Here is a 23,962-nt window from a genome sequence, read left to right as displayed (position 1 = left end):
ACCTGAATTTATGCAACCAACATTGCATATCTGTGTTGCACGTCGTCGCAACCCTCCACAGTACAGTCGTCGTAAGATACACAATGGGCACCGCTAGAGACTACTAGAGAACACCGGTCTTTATGACAGTCCGTCCAGATGTAAAGTAACACCACGATAGTACAGAAGAGATCAGACAGTCCTTAACGTTTGTAAACTAAATTTAACTACAATAAGTGACATTTCAAATGTTATGGGACAACTAGTTTTGTCACATAAATAGTTCAGTAACCCTTAGGCACAATTAAATATTTGAGACAGTATATGGATTTATAAAGTTGTATGGCAATTGGAAACAAGTTCTTTGCTGTCTAAAAGGTTAACGCAACACATGCTGAACGTCGTTCAACGTTCAACGGGGAGTGAATTCGCATTAACTTTATGTAATACTAAGCAGTTAAAAGAAAACGTTATTAACGTCGGCAACCACTCTACGGAAATCCCAACATTAACAGCGAATCACAAGTAATGTCATTGTTCACATTACACATCAACAGTTACTTGTACACGAAGTTGCACTTTAAATGACATGACCAACGTCTTTGTTCTGGATCCGGATGCAAACCCAGAACGTAAAGCCATTGTTATCCAAGCAAAGCTTTGTGCCTTATCGAGACTCGATCACTAGGCAGAAAGAGACGTCAAATATTGACGTTTGCACCAGTATCAGTTGTCAATTCTCAACCTGAACGTAAATGACGATAAAGTTTGTACGAAAGCCAGAACCCTAACATGACAATTACCTTCTTGGTAATTAACCTCGAAAGACGTTGTATAGTGTTGCATTTTCAAGGAATAAAGGATGCACATGTTTAAAATTGAAATGCCATCATGTAATGTTGGGGGACAAGGAAGCGAACCCAGCACCTAATCGGATTGTTGAATAAGTACGTAAAATCAGAATGTAGATACCACAGTTTGTCACCAGTAGTGGGGTTGGAACCTTAAATGACGACGGAGGTTGTATTGTCTGACCGGGATTCGAAACCGGCGCCTACCCCCGTCGTTGTCTAACCAGGAACAGACGAAAAAAGTCCAATGTTGGTTCACCATCAGCGAGATGTGCACACGTTTAACTAGAAATAAGGTGACGAAAACGTCTATGCTGGCTGCTACGGTCGCAGGTTCGAATCCTGCCTCGGGCATGGATGTGTGAGATGTCCTCAGGTTAGTTAGGTTTGTGTAGTTCAAGGTTCTAGGGGACTGATGACCTCAGATATTGAGTCTCATAGTGCTCAGAGCCATTTGAACCAATCATGCAGGCTAAGATTTAGTGGCTGACGGAAATTAACAGTCATTCCTGACTAGGAATAAAGAGAGTGATATACCTCGGTTTCGGACAGTATCAGTTAGCAAATATCAACTTTAAATTACACAATGTAACATTTTTAACGGACGCGAATTCCTACCCAGCATCTGTTGTCCCTGTTAACGAAATACGAGAGATGTTAAATATTACTTCTTCACAAGCAACTTACTTGAAATGCAGTGAGGTAAAGCTTTGTGTTGGACAGGGATTCGAACCCAGAACGTACTCGGACTGTTATCGAAGTACAATCAACTTTGACATACCGGATTTTCTCAGCAGTAGCTAGATGTATTAAATGAAATGACGAGACGAAACATTAATTTTTCCTTCCCAGGACTCCAACCCGCCACGTATCGCTGTTATATTCTAGAGAAAGGGAACGTTAAGTATGGGTTTGTTACACCAGCAGCGACATGTGAGCATGGTTGAACTAGAAATAATATGACGAAGAGTTCAGTGCTGACTGGGAATCGAACCCCAAACATATCGTTGTTGACTATACACAAAGAGACGACACTTACCGAATTTTTCTCCACCAGCAGCTCGGAATGACATCCTTGAACTTATAGTGATCTCGCAAAGAGTTCTGCGTCTCACTGGGAGTCAAAAACGTCAGATACCGTTAGTGTTGACAACGAATGAAAATGCATTAAAAATAAAAATTACTATCCACCAGCAGATAGGTGTTCTCATGCTAGAGATTGATAATACATAGTGAAAAGTTTAGTGCCTGGCCAGGATTCCAACCCATTCATGCGCAATATGTGGAGATGTTGAGGAATCTGCAGTTTTGAACAAACAACAAGTTGTAGGCGAGCTGTATTGTCACGATGCGATCAAATTCCGCGTTAAGGGGGGACTGAGTTGCATTCCCAGTTCAGAACCAATTTTATCGACATACAGAAGCTCAAATAAAAGACGGAATAAGTGTCCTGTGACCATACACAGGGGTTGTTTCGTCACTAGAAATAAATAACTGGTATAAGAAAGGTTAGTGGTGATAGAGTTTCTACATGTCGCCACTCCCTACTTTATTGTGGTTCCACCTAACGTCTACTTGGTAGAGAAGGAATATCATGTTTAATGTGATTTTCAGACCACAATGCCATTATACCCTCTTCACTTGGCGTAGCCAGAAGAGAATAGAATCTGCCTCTCCCTATCAAAAAACATCGGCAGAAGTTGGAATCGAACCGACACCATCATTTCACGAAACTATCATCAGTCCAACAGACCACCAAACTCTTCTCTACAACTCATTTCTCTATCATAACACCGTTGCGGCACACAAGATGAGAATTCTGACACACAGGCTCCCTGTAGTGGTTTGCAGGATGTTCAGTACATTCATTTACTTGGTTGACCGAAGGGCCATGAACTAGTTGCCTTGGCTACCCAGTGCATACATTCGACTGTATTTTGTAATCACCGAAATAAAATAACGTTACAGCCACCTACACAGAACTGCCAACAGTGTAGGATGCAGAAATTTAAATAGGAAGTGTTCCTTTCCATTTGAGCTACTCTATTGCGCTATCTGTTTGTTGAAACCATCGTGCAATGCAAAATAAATGCTGTAACTGTCCGTCTCTCTGAAGTCTAGATCCGGCCATATGCATTATCTCACAGCGCTGTGGAATGTCTAAGTTCTGGAGGAAATGTTGTTCACTTCCGGAGGTGCTGTAGCTACGTCACAACAGTATGATGTGTGCGTGTTTGTCCATAAATTGTTGGCAACATGAACAGACATTAAAAATGCACGTTAATTTTCACTAGCAGGCCGGTGCGCGCGTGATAGGGCTTGAAATGAAATTATGAATATTTTTGTACTGGATCAGGATTCGGATCCACATATTTACCTGTGGAAGAGACCTAGAGAAGATTGCAGTCTTGGGAAAAGGAATGAAATGATTTAACTTTACTGTTTCGAGAGTTTCAGATCCTCGAAAGAGGAGATACGAATTCGAATCACAGTCCAGCTCCAAATTTTTCACCGTCTCTAGTTGAATCAAGTACAAGTAAAATAAGAGCCCTGTTCCTTTAGATGGCTATCAGTTCATCAAATAAAATAAAATTTTCTAATGTAAGTAAGTTTACTGGTGACAGTATTTGTGTTTACCCTGACCTCCACCTATGTCATTTTTCAACGTAAACCGGCTCTGCCCAGTTTGGAATGAAGGAACGTGATGTTTAATGCGGATTCTGGATTATAACAGCTTTCTCTTGAGGTTACCAGAGGTAAAGTAAATCTGTTTGTGCCTCTTAAAAGTAAATGCCTCAACCCACGCATTGCACGTGTGATAGTTCGTTCCACCAGGCCATTGTGGCCACTTTTCCCAGCCTCGGGAGTGTGCTGTAATGGATGATGTGCTCAGCTTACTAAACTAGTCACGGTGGGAAAAAACCCGAGTCTATTAAATGGTTAAGTAGAAGCAAGCTTCTAACGTGGAGATTATGTTATTCTCATGTCAGCAGGATGTAAACACTCTTCTAGGCGTCATAGCCTCGATTTGAAGCCATTTTGAAATTTTCGCCAATTCAGGAAATTTCTTAGTTCGAGAAAATCCCCTGTGATGTGTGAAGTTACCGGATAATTCGATTATCATCGTTATTATTACTATCATTTTCTTCATACCGCTGCTGGAACACATGTGCTTGAAGATCATTTAAGTCCTTTTGGTCATTATAGAAGTAGTTGTCCAAGAACAGGTTATTTCCCTGTCTACGGAATTCTTTTCATGTTACTATCAAACATCAGCAATTACTCGTGGATTACATTAAAACTGAAGTAATTGATGAAGATGTCACTTGATAACAAAAACGCATTGTCTTTCTTCATTTACCTGCGCCTAGAAATGGCTGTCGAATACTGCCAAACCAAAAGCCAAGGGATCTTACTGCCTTCCGATATACGTCGCTTCATTCTAAGCTAACCAAGTTCAAAATTTTCGCAGTATTAGTTCACATTTAATATTAGCTTCTGTAATGTGGAAAAGTATTTCACAGTTGCAAAACCCGCATCCGACCCATTGACCTTACGCTGACCATAAATTCTAGTTCAGAGTGACACCAGTTTAAGTAACCTGATGTAGCGAAGACTGTTTGACAGTGATCTTTCTCACCGGGAAATACTCTACTAACCCATTGGGCTCCATAAGTACACTGTAACAGTAATTTCTGTGTGCGTGCAATGCATACGGATTGTTGAATATCGTGGTGCTCTCTCTTCCACTTCTGTATACATTATGCCTGATTTAAACGGGTCCTTTATCATTGCAGGCCCTGGGCAGTGCAACATCATACTGACAACAGTAATGTGCTTTTACTGACAACCTCACTGTTCGTTTTAACAGGTTTTGTAATCATTTAAATAAAATGACATGATCTTCCAGTGGGTGACATTTCGTCCCCCTTTTCCATCTGTGAAATTTGTCAGAAAGCTTTTTGCCTTCGAACCAGCGAAATGCGGCAGAGTACGGCTGGGAAACGATTTACTAACCACGATTTGGTGCCGTTAACATGATTTCTTTAAACATTGGCGTAGCTGAAGGAATTTAGTTTCTTCTGAAATCGTCTTATGTAGCAACGTTCACAGATATCTCAAATAGGAAAAGCTCTTTATTCAGGTACGAAGGTTGTAAAACAAACTTCCCACATTTTGTGTCAGGTTGATTTTTTCGTCTGATAGCACTGCGTAAGTATTTTGTGTAAGAGGTATTAAAGTAGTGTTCCTGTAGCTGTGGGAATCATTGGTAGAAAACGAGTTTCACACCAATGAGTACAGTACTGATAAATATTCAAAATGATTATCAACCTAAGTCTGCGTTCATCCACAAACTGAGGCGTATTTGTAATATTGAAGCTAGACTAGGTATCCTTGTTTTGCTTGAGTGGGCATTGGTAGGCGTTTACACACACGTATACGAGGATAATCCCAAAGGTAAGGTCTCCTAAGGGACATGCAACTGCCAACGCAGGCACAAACGAGTGATCCTTTATTTTAATGGCAAGCAGAAACCACAGTGTTGGCTACATGGTGGCAAGGTGATAAAGAGGAATACTATGGATGCGACGGTCTCAGGTTCGATCCCTCACCAGTCCCACGATTTTTGTGTGCTGTTTTACACATATTTCCCCTGGGGCAGTGTTTGTTGATGTGAAAAATGCCGAGTTGCAATGTGATCCGAAAGCCACGTAAAACTGTAGGTTCCCCTATTAACTGGCTAGGTAAGTCAACCCAAAGGTCGGATGAAAGCAACAGCATACCACCTCCAACAAGACCGTGCCTATTAAAGCACTGTGGTGTTCAAACCACTCTTGCGACTGATGACTGCTTTACTTTCTATGGGCTCCAAAACTAATGATCTTCGGGTTATTAACATTTTTGTGTTTTCATGCTGTAGCTTTGATACCAGTAAACGTAAGTAACCGGCCGAGCACTGTCACCGTTCGAGTTGTCAAGGTGGTAGACGACGATGCTGTCGACCCCAGTTACAATTTTAGTCATGGCTATGTTTCAGTCGAATACATCTATGGGACTTTCTGCGTATTTCGAGATATACTTTTATACACTCGGTACGCTTCCAAATTGATATCTGATAGAGCTGTATTTAGCAACATGAATCAGATATGTTTTCCGTGCAATATATCGGACAACACGTCAGTGTAGCGAGATTTCGTTTATGTGTAGCGCATGTTGCAAGAAATATTTGTGTTTTGCTTGCTTCTGTGATAGGTTTCACCCCACTAAATGCGAGCAAGCTCTTCTCGATGCTTTCCTCAAAGAATAAAAATAAAAATAAAGAGAGAGAGAGAGACAGAGAGCGAAAACAGAAATGTATTTCAAATATCAGCTCAGTGACGCCATGTTCGTCTCGTGATGTAAAGCAAGGATAATTGATAGGTAATATCTCGTTGTACTAGCGATATGTATGGCTACGGGGTTCTTTGTTTTCTCTCTGCAAACAACTAGAACAGAATTCAGAAACAAAGTGGTAAGAACACATGCTCAGTGCGCCAATTAAACACTCTGCCATTCTTGGTTATTTTGTTAATCGTCTGTAATGCAGTAAACATCCTTGATTATTGATTTGTAATTACTACCATTGTTATTGTTATTCGTCACCCCACAACACCTTTCCTATCACTCATTGCCGCCGATGCACGTAACGAATGGATCAGGATGAATGGAATGTGGGATGTTTCGTCACGGAGAATGTACACATTTATCTCGGCGTCTCGTGTCAGAATAATATGAAAATCTCAATAAGAAAAGACTACAATAACACCCAACTATTTCTGTCCACTTAACACCATGACGACAGACAAATTGGCGTCTCACTGTATTTTGATTATAATTCGTTAGCCTTTTTGCGACCTCATTTTAATACCTCGTTGGAGCAGGGATAACATTTTGCTTTTTGAACACCGAACAATAACACACAAAGATAGTAGATGGAAGGGTACTAAGAAAAAATCAGACTCATGGGTGTGGAACCAGTTCATCATAAGAAGACTAAACAAGAGGGAAACATTACGAAAGCAATGAATACGCTGGTTAGTATACATTATTTGTATAGATCTGAAGATGAAAAAGCGCAGATCTGCACAGTGCCCGCATCTGCACTTTAGTTTCTGCCTTAATGGGCATAATTTTTTAGTTTCTTCTCTTCTGAATTATCAAATGAATTGATTATTACGTGGTACAGAATAATTAGGTAACTGTGTTTCTTACAGCTTTCATTCGCACCAACATTTTTATACATTCTCGTGCAAATTCATGAAATTCTACTTGTATGATCACAAGACTGCACATAGATGCAATCGATTTCGAGGTGTAAAGTGTTTGTTATCTGACTTTTCGTGACAGGTTGGCAAAGTTGATTTCCAAAGACTTTTTATTGTACTGAAATAATCTTTTGTAACAAAGTAACAAGGTAAGTGTTTTATTCGTATATACTTTGTGGGAAACTGTAATCGTGATGGAAGATTACACACCTGAATCTTTGACACAGCTGGTAGGAGAAAACGCTGCATATTAACCAAACTCCGCGCCTTCTCACCGTATCCTACTACGACACGAGCACAGGATTCTCCTCCTATAACACTACAGAGCTGTTCCTAGCACAGCTGAGAATTGGCAACATCGGCACAAACATTTGGCAACACTGTGACAGTGCAATCACTTCCGCGTATGGTACTGAACTGACTCGCTAAATTCACTTGATATTCCCTTTCCATTTGAATGACTCGTGGTATATAATCCTCACGTAAACTAAGACACTGAGACAGAAATTTCGATTTTTTGGCTAAATAAATGCTATTCTTCACATAAGTGACAACTTTTAATATCTTTCACGGTGCGTTATGAGGCTGAGCGGCCAATACCATGACGACAGTGGGGTGCTGGCAGCAGTGTGTTCGAAGCCCCGTGGTACCGCCCGTGTCTCGCGTTCCAACGGTTAAGAGAATCGTCAGTTCTAACCGTGGTACGGGCAGCGCGTGTGACCTTTTCTTGTGTATTATTTCATGGAGCTGCGAATTCCCAGAAAAAACTCTGTAACAAAATCAGAAGAAAACCTTTACACATCAAATCCTCTTGGCAGCTCTACTGAGTAAGTGGTGTAAGTGGTCGTAGATCTCGGCTTTCTGACTGTCAAGCTGCTATACAATACAAGCGTCTCCCAAGAAATTCGAATCGACCGTCAACGATACGAAATTCGATAATGTTCTTCACTTAAAACTCCCATGCCAGGGTGATAGCCGCGCGGGATTAGCCGAGCGGTCTAGGGCGCTGCAGTCATGGACTGTGCAGCTGGTTCCGGCAGAGGATCGAGTCCTCCCTCGGGCATGGGTGTGTGTGTTTGTCCTTAGGATAATTTAGGTTAAGTAGCGTGTAAGCTTAGGGACTGATGACATTAGCAGTTAAGTCCCATAAGATTTCACACACATTTGAACATTTTGAGCCAGGGTGATAAGTATGAAGGAAATAAATTGATTAGCAAATCGCAAGAAAATACTTTCAGCTCAAAGTGCAATGGTGAAAAACTTACAATGCTGCACAACAGGTAACGCCTCTTTCCGCTGCTGACAAGCATATTTTGGGTTTCTAGGAATACCTAACTTTATTTATGAAATGCCACGTTTGCATACCTGTTGAGCATGATACAGCATACCATTTAAACACAGACCCAACCGAACTCTAAGTGAGTAGTATTTTACTAATTCGTGCAGATAGAGGCACGCTTGTGTGCAAATACTGAGTTTTGTTAAAACAGACTTTCGTCGTAAGGTTATCGTGGGTAGTTTTATTTCATTTCTTACGATACAGTGCACAGTTTTAGTAAGGTTTCTTTTAGTGTTGTTAAAACAATACTAAACATGAGAGAGAAATTAATCATCAACGATATATGCGAATTCTCTGATGTTATCTATAACAATCTGACAATGCACATGCAGTTTATTGATTACATGCATGTAGAAAACTTGTTCTGAGTTAAAGCTGTCAAACAAGGTTTGAAGAAGAATAAAATGCGACAACCAGACGACAGCTAATGCAGAAAATACTTTTCTGACTATTTTGGCACGATGCGTTCTCCCCATACATAATACAAAAGCTTCGAGACGTATCTGCTGCCTGGCCGTCTATTAAACCTGAAAAGAACAAAATGATGTAGAAGTTAGCCTTTTTTCCACATGCGAATATTTTGGGTTGAGAAGTGAAGAGGATTATGCTCAAGGTTCCGTTAAATTGATAACTTCAGCAGACATCAGAACTGCGTTTAAAAAAAATGTAGCAGTGAATGTAATAGAAGACGCGACGTCTTCTCAACAGTGCGCGACGCTTACCGTTACGCTACTAGCTGTGACGTAGGTACAGCACCTCCGGAAGTGAACAACAGTTCCTCCAGAACTTAGGCATTCCACAGTGCTGTGAGATAATGCATATGGACGGATCTAGACTTCTGAGAGACGGACAGTTACAGCATTTATTTTGCACTGCATGATGGTTTCAACAAACAGATAGCGCAATAGAGAAGCTCAAATGGAAAGGAACACTTCCTATTTAAATTTCTGCATCCTACACTGTTGGCAGTTCTGTGTAGGTGGCAGTTACGTTATTTTATTTCGGTGATTACAAAATACAGTCGAATGTATGCACTGGGTAGCCAAGGCAACTAGTTCATGGCCCTTCGGTCAACCAAGTAAATGAATGTACTGAACATCCTGCAAACCACTACAGGGAGCCTGTGTGTCAGAATTCTCATCTTGTGTGCCGCAACGGTGTTATGATAGAGAAATGAGTTGTAGAGAAGAGTTTGGTGGTCTGTTGGACTGATGATGGTTTCATGAAATGATGGTCTTGGTTCGATTCCAACTTCTGCCGATGTTTTTTGATAGGGAGAGGCAGATTCTATTCTCTTCTGGCTACGCCAAGTGAAGAAGGTATAATGACATTGTGGTCTGAAAATCACATTAAACATGATATTCCTTCTCTACCAAGTAGACGTTAGGTGGAACCACAATAAAGTAAGGAGTGGCGACATGTAGAAACTCTATCACCACCAACCTTTCTTATACCAGTTATTTATTTCTAGTGACGAAACAAACCCTGTGTATGGTCACAGGACACTTATTCCGTTTTTTATTTGAGCTTCTGTATGTCGATAAAATTGGTTCTGAACTGGGAATGCAACTCAGACTCCCCTTAACGCGGAATTTGATCGCTTCGTGACAATACAGCTCGACTACAACTTGTTGTTTGTTCAAAACTGTAGATTCCTCAACATCTCCACATATTGCGCATGAGTGGGTTGGAATCCTGGCCAAGCACTAAACTTTTCACTATGTATTATCAATCTCTAGCATGAGAACACCTATCTGCTGGTGGATAGTAATTTTTATTTTTAATGCATTTTCATTCGTTGTCAACACTAACGATATCTGACGTTTTTGACTCCCAGTGAGACGCAGAACTCTTTGCAAGACCACTATAAGTTCCAGGATGTTATTATGTTATTCCGAGCTGCTGGTGGAGAAAAATTCGGTACGTATCGTCTCTTTGTGTGTAGTCAACAACGATATGTTTGGGGTTCGATTCTCAGTCAGCACTGAGCACTTCGTCAAATTATTTCTAGTTCAAACATGCTCACATGTCGCTGCTGGTGTAACAAACCCATACTTAACGTTCCCTTTCTCTAGAATATAACAGCGATACGTGGCGGGTTGGAGTCCTGGGAAGGAAAAATTTATATTTCGTCTCGTCATTTCATTTAATACATATAGTTACTGCGGAGAAAATCCGATATGTCAAAGTTGATTGTGCTTCGATAACAATCCGATTAGGTTCTGGGTTCGAATCCCTGTCCAACACAAAGCTTTGCCTCACTGCATTTCAAGTAAGTTACTTGTGAAGAAGCAATATTTAACATCTCTCGTAGTTCGTTAACAGGGACAACAGATGCTGGGTAGGAATTCGCGTCCGTTAAAAATGTTACGTTGTGTAATTTAAAGTTAATATTTGCTAACTGATATTGTCCGAAAATGAGGTATATCACTCTCTTTATGTCTAGTCAGGAATGACTGTTAATTTCCGTCTGTCAAGAAATCTTAGTTTGCATGACCTGGGTTTGAATCCATATGCAGAACGAGTCGGTTCGTCATGTCATTTGAAGTTCATACATATTCTCAACTAGCTGCTCGTGAATAACGTAAATTTTTAATGACATTTTGTGTTAAATAACAAGTATGGTATGTTACTTTTAAGAGGAAATCATGAATACGACGAACTTACTACGTGCACTACCTATGTGACGTAATAATGAGAGTGCTAACAATTTAGGTATGCCAGTTATTGCAATAAATGTGAGTTTACAAGGCTTAAGGACATTCGAATCTGTGATGAGGTGTTCCTTGATATTTTTAGTATCGTAGTATTACTTTACATCTTCAGTTATTGCGATACAGAGCAGTGTTTTCTAGTGGTGACTTGTTGGAACAATTTTCAATAGTCAAACGTCTGTATCAAGGAGCGATTAGAGAACCTGCTAGACAGCTGCATTATGTGGGTTGCATGGAAATCAGGCGAAATGCAATCCAGGTCGTTCTGATACTTTTGAGCATGACTGTACTTCGTAAACAGTCCGAGTAGGTTTTGGGTTCGCATCCCTGTCACAAGCTTTATTTGACGGCATTTCAAAAAAATGGCTCTGAGCACAATGGGACTTAACATCTATGGTCATCAGTCCCCTAGAACTTAGAACTACTTAAACCTAACTAACCTAAGGACATCACACAACACCCAGTCATCACGAGGCAGAAAAAATCCATGACCCCGCCGGGAAGCGAGAAAGCTACCGCACGACCACGAGCTGCAGACGACGGCATTCCAATTTTAAACATGAGCATACCTTGTTCCTTGTGAATGACACCATATTAAACGTCGTTCGGGGTAGTTCCCAGGACGGTAACTGTTACGACAGGATTCCCAGTTCAGTACAAACATTTTCGTCATTTATTTTCAGGATCTGAATTGGTAACTGATACTGGTGCAAACGTCTATACTTCACGTCTCTGTATGCTTAGTGATCGGGTCTCAATAAGGCACAAACAAAGCTTAGCTTAGTTACCAATGGCTATAGGTGCTGGGTTTGAATCCAGGTCCAGAACGACGACGTTGGTCTTGTCATTTGAAGTTCAAATTTGTGTACACGTAGCTGTTGATGTGTTACGAGAACAATGATATTACTGGTGATTCGCTGTTAATGTTGAGATATCGTTAGAGTGCTTGTTGCCGTTAATCGCGTTTTTCTACTGGTTCGACCATATCCAGTTTCCAGAGCCACTCGCCGTTGAGCGACCTTCAGCACATGGATAGAAAACCTTTTAGAGAGCGAAAAACTTTTTCCAATTGCCGTACAGCTTTGTAACTCCATATATTGTCTCAAGTATTTAATTTTGATTAAGGATTACTTTACGATATATGTAAAATAATCCATTTTCTCAGAACTTTTGGAATGCGACTTGTTGTAATTAAGGTTAGATTATGAGTGTTGTGGGGTGTCTCATCGCTAAGAACGTGTTTTCCAATATGTTTTGTATGACGATATTTGTTGACACTTAGACTGACTGCCATAATGACCTTTGGTCTCTTAGTAGTCTCTTCCGGTACCCGTTGTGTTTAGTCAAACGACTGTACCCCACGGGGTTTTGGTGTTTAGAGGACCTGCAACACAGCTACGTTATGTTGGTTGTATTCGGCAGTGACCCACTTTTTTTGCTGTCAAGTTTACATTTTACGCTGAACCACATGCACAAGATGTCAAGTACTCAGCACACTACAAACGTCTGCCATCGTTAAAATGTTTAAAAACACACAGCACCTTGTCCAAAAGGCCATGTCCATATACGTATTGCCCACAATGCTTGTTATATGATACAAATACGGTACACAATAGCGCGTCTGTTTATATATGCTGGACACATACTAAACAGTGCGAATCCACTTCAAATGGCGTATAAGGTACTACAAAAATAAGTTCAAGACCTGAAACTGACAGGAGTCAGTTGTCTTGAATAAAAAATATTTTGTGCGATATTGGCTTATGAATGGTTTTTAACAGTTAAAACAGATCGTCCTTCAGTTCTCTCCCAATGAGAAAATTCAGTTATGTCATGAGTGAAAGACCACAACAATTATGGAAATTTGTATTTTTAAAAAACTTTTTGTGATTAGCATAAAGACCCCCCCGCCTTTCTCCTAATCCACCATATGTTGTATACAGCACTGGAAAAGCATTGCTACTGTAAGTGTACTAAAAGATAATTTTAGGTTCTTGACCCCAATTAAACAACAGTAGTTCATTCAAAAGTGCGTTATTAGTATAAGTCAGCAACAATTAGCGAAATCTGTTTTCTTTAATTGTTTAGGGTGGGCACAAAGTACTCCTCCCCTTGGTAATACACATTATTGGAAATGCATTGGTAATGCGAGCGTTAAACCTTTAACTTTTGATGCTCTTCACGTCCTGTGGATCTGACTATCGGCAATTTGGAACTGTCGCTGAATTGTAACAGGCGACCGTGTGCTTCATGAAATTATAAAACATATTGCACTTTCTTCCGCACAGACGCTTTTGTGACAGCAGCATACCTCAATTTACGCTAACTGTAACAAGTCAGAGCACACGTGGAAGTGGATCCATAAAGAACTTTATGAGCTAAGCTACTATTTGGAACAAACTGCGTACGTATATCTACCGTAGTTCCCCGAAAATAAATTTTTGTGATCAGGGAAGGAGTTTATGTACGCCTCCTGGAGGGAGGAGTATTGTACGGGGGTAATCCCAAAACTAAGGTCTCCCATTTTTTTTATAAGTACATAGACCTGTTTATTTCTACAATGGTTTACATCAGTTTACAGCTTGAACGTTTAGTTATTTTTTGACATAATCAGCATTTCTGTCGATGCAATTTTGTAGACGCTGTGGCAGTTTTTGTATGCACATGTCATACCAGCTCGCCGCCATGCTGTTTCTGGACTCAGTTGTCACGGAGGACGAAACCTGGGCATACCACTTTACACCTAAGACCAAGCAACAATTACGTCAGTGGCGACATCCTTCTTCGCCGAAGTCGCGGGAATTCAAACAAACACAGTCTGCCAGTAAAGTCATGACAACCGTATTTTGGGATCGGAAAGGGGTATTGTTGGTCTACTTTATGCCGACTGGGACCACAATTAACGCTGACAGGTACTGTGAGACTAACGGGCAATTCGGAACCAGAGAAGAGGAATGTTGAGCAAGGGCTACACATTTTCCATGACAATGGTCGCCCACACATCGCTCGGAAAACCGTTGCTCTCCTGCAACAGTTTCAGTGGAACATAATAGCCCACCCTATAGTCCTAACTTGGCGCCCAGTAACTATCAAGTGTTCCCTAAGTTAAAAGAACATTTGGCCAGAAAGCGATTCAGATCCAACGACGAGGTGAAAGAAGAGGTTCATAACTTTCTGAACAGCATGGCTGCGAGCTGGTATGACACGGGCATACAAAAACTGCCACAGCGTCTACAAAAATGCATCGACAGAAATGGTGATTATGTCGAAAAATAACTAAATGTTCAAGATCTAAGCTGATGTAAACCATTGTAGAAATAAACAGATCTATGTACTTATAAAAAAATAGGAGACCTTACTTTTGGGATTACCCTCGTACCTAGAGCATCGTGTACCCAAGAAAGCACAATGTTCTCCGGTTCGGCGTATAAGTCTACACTAGGTACATCCACGCGATTTGTCTCAAAGGTAGCATAACTCATGAAGTTCTTATGCATACGTTTGTACATGTTCTCTGACATCTCAGTTACAAGAATTTCAACCACGGGAAGCGTTCACAGAGATGATGCATCACCACAATGGAGGTTATTTATTCGCCAGCTCTTGGATGAAACCTTTTCGTACAGACAGATCATAGGAGACGGTCGAACATCGTGGCCACCATATTCACCTTTTTACGTTCACCTGTTCCTGATGTGGAAACTTGTATGGTATGAATGCGAGATACTTAGTGAGGGGATGACGGAAGAGATGCTGGCAAAGACAAGGAGAGAAGTTGAGTACGGGCAACAAACGAAGCACATGTGGAAGTGTACTTACGATAAACTTTGTGAGATAGGCTACCACTTGCAACAAATCACACAGCTGTATCTAGCATGGCTTCTTAGAAATAAATTTTAGACTATGATCATCCTGAATTCAATTTTTAAAAATCAGTGGCCGAAGAGTGGCAACTTGGCTACTAGCATGTCACGTTTCCCCCATCGGGGAGAGGGAATGCAAGTAACTCTTAAATAAAAACAGACGCACGTTTCTTGCGAAAGTAGAAATGATCTGGCAGACGTCTCACACATAACGAAGATGGCAGAGGCAGTGTGGCGGGCTGAACCCCACGGCGCTTGCTGCACTACCCACCCGAAAGCGCAGACGTTGAGTAGTCCTGCTTTGGAGAGTGACTGACCTGGAACTCTGGCGGCGGCCCGTAGACTAGGTGAGGTCGCACAGGCGGCTTGGGCTTCTGAGGAGGCGGCGGGGGCGGCGGCGGCGACGGCGGCGAGGGCGGCGGTGTGACCGGTGGCAGCGGCTTGGCGGTCTGGTACTTGGGCGGCGGCAGCGTGGGCGGCGAGGGTGGCGGCGGTGGAGGCGGAGGAGCGTTCGCGATGGGCGCGGGGGCGTACAGCACGTGCAGCTTCTGCGGGGGCGGCGGCCGCGCTTCCGGGCCCGGCGGAGCCGCGGGCACTGGGGGCGGCGGCAGCCGAGCCACGTGCGTCGTGGACCACTGCGGACACGAACGCACTATAAGTAATCCTGCTGCTAAATGAGTATGTCTTCAGGGGTGCACAGAAATACGGGAAAGAACAAAAGCAACACATTAATGTGCCTCTAAGTCCGTACCTTTGGAGAAAAGAGAACCACTTGTATGAATATCGGGAGCTCAGACGGATACCCAATTCTAAGCAAAGAAGGGAAAGCAGAAAGGTGGAAGGAGTATATATAGAGGGTCTCTACAACGGCGATGTACTTGAGGACAATATTATGGAAATGGAGGAGGATGTAGATGAAGATGAAATGGGAGATACGATACTGTGTGAAGAGTTTGACAGATCATTGAAAGAACTGAGTCGAAACAAGGCCCCGGGAGCAGACAACATTCCATTAGAAATACTGACGGCCTTGGGAGAGCCAGTCCTGACAAAACTCTACTATGTGGTGAGCAAGATGTATGAGACAGGCGAAATACCCTCAGATTTAAAGAAGAATATAATAACTGCAATCCCATAGAAAGCAGGAGTTGACAGATGTGAAAATTACCTAACTATCAGTTTAATAAATCACAGCTGCAAAATACTAACGCGAATTCTTTACAGACGAATGGAAAAACTGGTAGAAGCCGACCTCGGGGAAGAACAGTTTGGATTCAGTACAAATGTGGAACACGTGAGGCAATACTGACCTTACGACTTATCTTAGAAGATTAAGGAAAGGCAAACCTACGTTTCTAGCATTTAGAGAATGCTTTTGACAATGTTGACTGGAATACTCTCTTTCAAATTCTGAAGGTGGCAGGGGTAGAATACACGGAGCGAAAGGCTGTTTACAATTTGTACCGAAACCAGATGGCAATTATGAGAGTCGAGGGTCATGAAAGGGAAGTAGTGGTTGCGAAGGGAGTGGGACAGGGTTGTAGCCTCTCTCCGACGTTATTCAATCTGTATATTGAGCACGCAGTAAAGGGAACAAAAGAAAAATTCGGAGTTGGTATTAAAATCCGTGGAGAACAAATAAAAACTTTGACGTTCGCCGATGACATCGTAATTCTGTCTGAGACAGCAAAGGACTTGGAAGAGCAGTTGAACGGAATGGACAGTGTCTTGAAAGGAGGGTACAAGATGAACATCAACAAAAGCAAAACGAGGATAATGGAATGTAGGCGAATTAAGTCGGGTGATGCTGAGGGAATTAGATTTGGAAATGAGACACTTAAAGTAGTAAAGGAGTTTTGCTATTTGGGGAGCAAACTAACTGATGATGGTCGAATTAGAGAGGGTATAAAATAAAGACTGGCAATGGCAAGGAAAGCGTTTCTAAAGAAGAGAAATTTGTTAACATCGAGTATTGATTTACGTGTCTGGAAGATGTTTCCGAAAGTATTTGTATGGAGTGTAGCCATGTATGGAAGTGAAACATGGACGATAAATAGTTTGGACAGGAAGAGAATAGAAGCTTTCGAAATGTTGTGCTACAGAAGAATGCTGAAGATTAGATGGGTAGATCACATAACTAATGAGGAGGTATTGAACAGAATTGGGGAGAAGAGGAGTTTGTGGCACAACTTGACTAGAAGAAGGGATCGGTTGGTAGGACATGTTCTGAGGCATCAAGGGATCACCAATTTAGCACTGGAGGGCAGCGTGGAGGGTAAAAATCGTAGAGGGAGTCCAAGAGATGAATACACGAAGCAGATTCAGAAAGACGTAGGTTGCAGTAAGTACTGGGAGATGAAGAAGCTTGCACAGGATAGAGTAGCACGGAGAGCTGCATCAAACCAGTCTCAGGACTGAAGACCACAACAACAAACAATATGTCACCAGGTTAAGGGCTGGAACTGGGAGAGAGCTGCAGTAGCATGTGTATACCTTTTCATCTTTTTCATGTCTGGGAGGCATGGTCAGATAAAAACAGAAATGTAATATTACAGTACTAGAGAAGACATGGTGAAGAATTTTTTGAACGTCATAAACATAGCCGCGCGGTGCGGCCGTGCGGTCTTCGCGCCTTGCCCCGGTTCGCGTGGCTACCCCCGTCTGAGGTTCGAGTCCTCCCTCGGGCATGGGTGTGTGTGTTGTCCTTAGCGTAAGTTAGTTTAAGTTAGATTAAGTAGTGTGTAAGCCTAGGGACGGATGACCTTAGCAGTTTCGTCCCATAGGAACTTACCACAAGTTTCCCGTCATATCAAGTCGTAGCTAAAAAGACGCGATTTCGAGAGATCCTCAATTTGCTGGTTCTTTGAAACAGCTTAAATTCATAGCACGTACTCTATGAGATATTCAACGCCATTCTATATGGCAGCTCCAATGTTCTGCGAGTAACGTAAAATAATGTCGCATCTTGTTGGCCGCGATTTTCTCCACGAGGCAAAAATAAGACATGACAGAGTCTTTATTTCACGCTCCGTAGTGAAGTGGAATATGAAGTTCCACGCTGTGACGTCACCAGCTCTTTGTTCCTGAGCGTTTCACGTCTTGTTAGAGGACGGCTTTAACCTTTGGTGTTCTGAGCACGCCTTCAGGCGAACAGTGTTAGTAGAGGCTCTGGTATGTGTTACTAGAGTACGTCAGTGCTCCCAACAGAGACGTCCAGTTGAGGAGGGAGGTGTCTGATTGTGATGCGTCGATCACTTGGAGTGAGAGTGTCCACACGTTCCAACATTGCAGGAGTCATAACTGTGTGCCGCTGGCTGGCACGATGGGGGTCGGACATGTTTGCGCCATCAAGTTGACAAACGCCCTGCCCAACGACTCACTGTGCTTTTGTTCACTGACAAGTCTCTGTAGACATTCTGCAAGCGCCTACGAATATGTTCGACGACCTGGTCTTCCACCACACAAAACTCAATGGCAGCTCCCTGCCTGGAACGCTCCTCTGTTACAGACGCCAATTTGATGGTTATTTATAGCGCTGCCACCTATCGGAACTTCATGAAACGACAGGGGCTGAAGCAGGAATATTCGACGATGTCACTTGACAGATACCACATTTTTTCAACCGGGACTGGTAGAGAAGAAAATGTGTTGCAATACTTATTGGACACCCGTCGTACGTCTATACTCCTCAGGCCACTTTGCGGTGTTTGGCAGAGGGTACTTTGTGTACCAGTGTGACTTGCCCTCTTTCAGCTGTTCCAGCTGCATATCGTTTGCGGCAAGAACGATTTCCGGATTACCGGTACCCCTCTGCAGGTGTACCCCAGGGCTCTGTCCTCTCCTCTCTCCCCCACCGACTGTACGCAGCAGATATGCCCCCCCCCCCCCCCCCCAGGTCACCTCCTGCAGTGTGCCGATGACACCACCTTCTTTGCTCTCGCTTCTACCATTCAATAGTCCCAACGCCTTCTCCAGAATCACCTTGTCCTTTTTGCCAAGTGGTGCAACCAGTGGATCATCAAAATAAATCATTGAAAGATCCAAGCAATCATTGTAGGTCTTACCACTCGCTCCTTCTGGCTCCTTCATTTTTCCCTTACCATCTGTCCCCATCCTGTCCGCCTCTCCCTCACCCTCACTTCCCTTGGACTCACCATTGTCTGTCACATCACTTGGATCCCTCATCTCCACTCTATCCAATCCAAAGCCCACAACTGCCTCCGTCTCCTTAAACTCCTCTCTGGCCTGAAATTGCAGTTGAACCCCTCTACCATACTCCACACCTACAAATCCTTAATCTGTCCCACCTTTTGTTATGCCAGTCCCGCCTGGATATCCACCCTACAACTTCTGTAAGTCCTTCCAGATAATTGAGCGCCATGCACTCCGCCTCGCCTTCCGTATATGGTTCCCGTTCTCCATGCGGATCCTCTATGACTTGATTCGTTTCCTCCATCTGCTCCTTATCCTCGAACATATCCAAGTAATCTACAGCTCCTGCCGACTTGTCCCCCAACCCTCATCCCCTGGTTGCTCTTCTGCTCTCCAACCCCTGCCTGCTGCCGCACCTTCACCATTGTGTCCCCTCTACCTTCCACTTCTACACCCTGCATCACCTTCCCCAAGGTGGCTTCCATCAGCTCCCCCTCCTGGATAATGCCCTCTCTCCCTCCATTTATCCCTCACTCTGTCGTTTTCCTGGGCTTCCTCTCCCTCCATTCCATCCTGTTTTTTCCCTGCCTACCTTCTCTTTGACTCCTTTCTCTCCCCCGAGTCTTTTTTCTTTCCCCACCATTGTCTTCCCCACTCCTTCTCGTTCCCGCCCTGGCCCCCTTTTCTGTGTCTTCCCCTCCATCAGCTACCCCCTTTTTTTGCTGTTCGTCTCCTCTCCCTTTCGAAACTGTAACAGCAGACTGTACTGTGATGCAGAACGCCTGTCTTCCAGAATCTGCCACTGCAGGTGGCTGAGCATCTATGTGACACTTACTAAAACAATATGTAACGAAATGCGCTGCTCTTATTTGGATATATATTTCCTCTGTAGGTCCTACTGTTATGGATCCTATACAGACAAACAGTATTGAAGCACTGGTAGCTCGAGTGTTTTGTAAGCTGCTTCCTGTGTTTATGGACAGTTTCTGAGGATTCTGGCATTTGCCTTCGTGCTACTTCAAATCACTCTGCATGAGTCATACTTCCAGATATTATGTGGAAGTAACTGCTTCCAGTGATAGTTCTGCAGTCATGTAATCGTACTATATTCTTTCTGTCAATGTAACGCAATACGTTACATTTGCTTATCTTGAGTGTCAACTACCACTTCCTGCATCACGTTTCGTTCCTTAGCACATTTTTGTGCATTTCGCTGCAATTTTCTACCTTTGCTACTATCTGTATAGCATTATCATTCGTGAAAACCATCACGGAACTTCCGACGTTAGCTGCTAGGTCATTTATATACAGGGTTATTACAAATGATTGAAGCGATTTCACAGCTCTAGAATAACTTTATTATTTGAGATATTTTCACAATGCTTTGCACACACATACAAAAACTCAAAAAGTTTTTTTAGGCATTCACAAATGTTCGATATGTGCCCCTTTAGTGATTCGGCAGACATCAAGCCGATAATCAAGTTCCTCCCACACTCGGCGCAGCATGTCCCCATCAATGAGTTCCAAAACATCGTTGATGCGAGCTCGCAGTTCTGGCACGTTTCTTGGTAGAAGAGGTTTAAACACTGAATCTTTCAAATAACCCCACAGGAAGAAATCGCATGGGGTTAAGTCGGGAGAGCGTGGAGGCCATGACATGAACTGCTGATCATGATCCCCACCACGACCGATCCATCGGTTTTCCAATCTCCTGTTTAAGAAATGGCGAACGTCATGATGGAAGTGCGGTGGAGCATCATCCTGTTGAAAGATGAAGTCGGCGCTGTCGGTCTCCAGTTGTGGCATGAGCCAATTTTCCAGCATGTCCAGATACACGCGTCCTGTAACTTTTTTTCGCAGAAGAAAAAGGGGCCGTAAACTTTAAACCGTGAGATTGCACAAAACACGTTAACTTTTGGTGAACTGCGAATTTGCTGCACGAATGCGTGAGGATTCTCTACCGCCCAGATCCGCACATTGTGTCTGTTCACTTCACCATTAAGAAAAAATGTTGCTTCATCACTGAAAACAAGTTTCGCACTGAACGCATCCTCTTGCATGAGCTGTTGCAACCGCGCCGAAAATTCAAAGCGTTTGACTTTGTCATCGGGTGTCAGGGCTTGTAGCAATTGTAAACGGTAAGGCTTCTGCTTTAGCCTTTTCCGTAAGATTTTCCAAACCGTCGGCTGTGGTACGTTTAGTTCCCTGCTTGCTTTATTCGTCGACTTCCGCGGGCTACGCGTGAAACTTGCCCGCACGCGTTCAACCGTTTCGTCGCTCACTGCAGGCCGACCCGTTGATTTCCCCTTACAGAGGCATCCAGAAGCTTTAAACTGCGCATACCATCGCCGAATGGAGTTAGCAGTTGGTGGATCTTTGTTGAACTTCGTCCTGAAGTGTCGTTGCACTGTTATGACTGACTGATGTGAGTGCATTTCAAGCACGACATACGCTTTCTCGGCTCCTGTCACCATTTTGTCTCACTGTGCTCTCGAGCGCTCTGGCGGCAGAAACCTGAAGTGCGGCTTCAGCCGAACAAAACTTTATGAGTTTTTCTACGTATCTGTAGTGTGTCGTGACCATATGTCAATGAATGAGGCTACAGTGAATTTATGAAATCGCTTCAATCATTTGTAATAGCCCTGTATAGTGTGAAAAGTAATAGTCCTATAACACTCCCTTGAGGGACGCCTGAAGTTAATTATACGTCTGAAGATTTCTCTCCGCTGTGAAAGACATGCTGTATTGTGTTTCGTAGAATCTCTTCAATCCAATCGCACAGTCGTGGTGGTATTCCACAAACTCGTTGTGGAACTGTATGGAACACCATCCGGAAGTGTAGGAACAGGGCACCTACGTGGGATGCTGTATCTATTGTTTTTCGGATCTCGTGGACGAACAGAACGAGCTGGCTTTTCACACAGTCATTATTTCCGGATCGCACGTTGATTGCTACAGAAAAGATTTTCCGTCTCCAGGAATGACATTGTACGTGAACATAAAATTATTCAGGAGATTTACGTAGGAGATAAAGGCATATATACACACGTCAAAAAACGTTTTGCATCACTTCCGTTCCTAGAGTTCCGGAACCTGTACAGAAAATTGGAATAGAGATCAGCATAAACATCATTTCCGCTCTTTTCATTGCTCATGAAAACCGCACATTGCATGTTGTACCAAAATACAGTGAGAGCTTCAGAGGTAGTGGTCCAGGTAACGTTGACCACGTCACTGTATGGAGAGTGCTACGGGTGAACCAGTTGTTTCCGTACCATGTACATCGTGTGCAAGCACTATCAGCAGCTGATTGGCCTCCATGGGTACACTTCTGCGAATGGTTCATCCAACAATGTGTCAATTCTCATTTCAGTGCAAATGTTCTCTTTACGGATGAGGCTTCATTCCGCTGTGATCAAATTGTAAATTTTCACAATCAACATGTGTGGGCTGACGAGAATCCGCACGCAATTGTGCAATCACGTCATCAACACAGATTTTCTGTGAACGTTTGGGCAGGCGTTGTTGGTGATGTCTTGATTGGGCCCCATGTTCTTCCACCTACGCTCAATGGAGCACTTTATCATGATTTCATGCGGGATACTCTACCTGTGCTGCTAGAACATGTGCCTTCACAAGTACGACACGACATGTGGTTCATGCCCGATGGAGCTCCTGCACATTTCAGTCGAAGTGTTCGTACGCTTCTCAACAACAGATTCGGTGACCGATGGATTGGTAGAGGCGGATCAATTCCATGGCCTCCACGCTCTCCTGACCTCAACCCTCTTGACTTTCATTTATGGGGGCATTTGAAAGCTCTTGTCTACGCAACCCCGGTACCAAATGTAGAGACTCTTCGTGCTCGTATTGTGGGCGGCTGTGATACAATACGCCATTCTCCAGGGCCGCATCAGCGCATCAGGGATTCCATGCGACGGAGAGTGGATGCATGTATCCTCGCTAACGGAGGACATTTTGAACATTTCCTGTAACAAAGTGTTTGAAGTCACGCTGGTACGTTCTGTTGCTGTGTGTTTCCATTCCATGATTAATGTGATTTGAAGAGAAGTAATAAAATGAGCTCTAACATGGAAAGTAAGCGTTTCCGGACACATGTCCACATAACATATTTTCTTTATTTGTGTGTGAGGAAGTTTCCTGAAAGTTTGGCCGTACCTCTTTGTAACACCCTGTATATGTGCGACACGCATTCATATATGTAAATTATAACTTTTTGGCATTTGGTATATGAAGGTAGAATATACAAAACGGATAAAATTACAAAATTTCTTGTATAAAATTTAATAGTCTGCCTTTTTGTATTTTATGGGGAATACTTAAAGAGAATACAAGCATTCTGCTAAAGATATTAACAAAAACATCAGCGTTGTCCACAAAGCAAAGGAACGCAGGTTATTAAATATTCTAGATGAAATTGAAATATACACCCATATGACAAAACAACGGGACAACATACTTAATGAACAAACAGAGTTACGGAATAAGATGGGTATACAACGTTTCAACCGTGCTTTAACGGAATAATTTTGGTTTGGAGTCTATGTCCTGCAAGTAAAATTGTCTATTTCGACGTGATTACGCTGGATTATTTTTCAGGTTTATAACTTTTGTATATTCTACTTTCATATACAAAATATTTAAAAAAAATTTAATATAAATATATGAGAGTGTGTCACAGATACATATAAATATGATACAGAAGTAACAAAAAGCAGCTAATTTAGACTCTTTA

At 42.7% G+C, this 23,962-nt stretch overlaps 1 protein-coding gene across 1 annotated transcript in view; it reads right to left on the bottom strand.

The window, feature by feature from the left end:
- The window catches only part of LOC124545926 (leucine-rich repeat extensin-like protein 3), a 63,030-nt gene that overhangs the window by 21,986 nt on the left and 17,082 nt on the right, over positions 1 to 23,962 (bottom strand). Inside the window, exon 3 of the mRNA XM_047124886.1 lies at positions 15,369 to 15,686. Within this exon, the coding sequence (XP_046980842.1) occupies positions 15,369 to 15,686 (318 nt within the window). The remainder of the gene's footprint in view (positions 1 to 15,368; positions 15,687 to 23,962) is intronic.

The sequence above is a fragment of the Schistocerca americana genome, chromosome 8 (assembly GCF_021461395.2).
Source record: "Schistocerca americana isolate TAMUIC-IGC-003095 chromosome 8, iqSchAmer2.1, whole genome shotgun sequence".
Lineage (NCBI taxonomy): Eukaryota > Metazoa > Arthropoda > Insecta > Orthoptera > Acrididae > Schistocerca > Schistocerca americana.
Note: the sequence above shows the minus strand (reverse complement) of the source record. Positions and strands in the feature narration are given on the sequence as shown.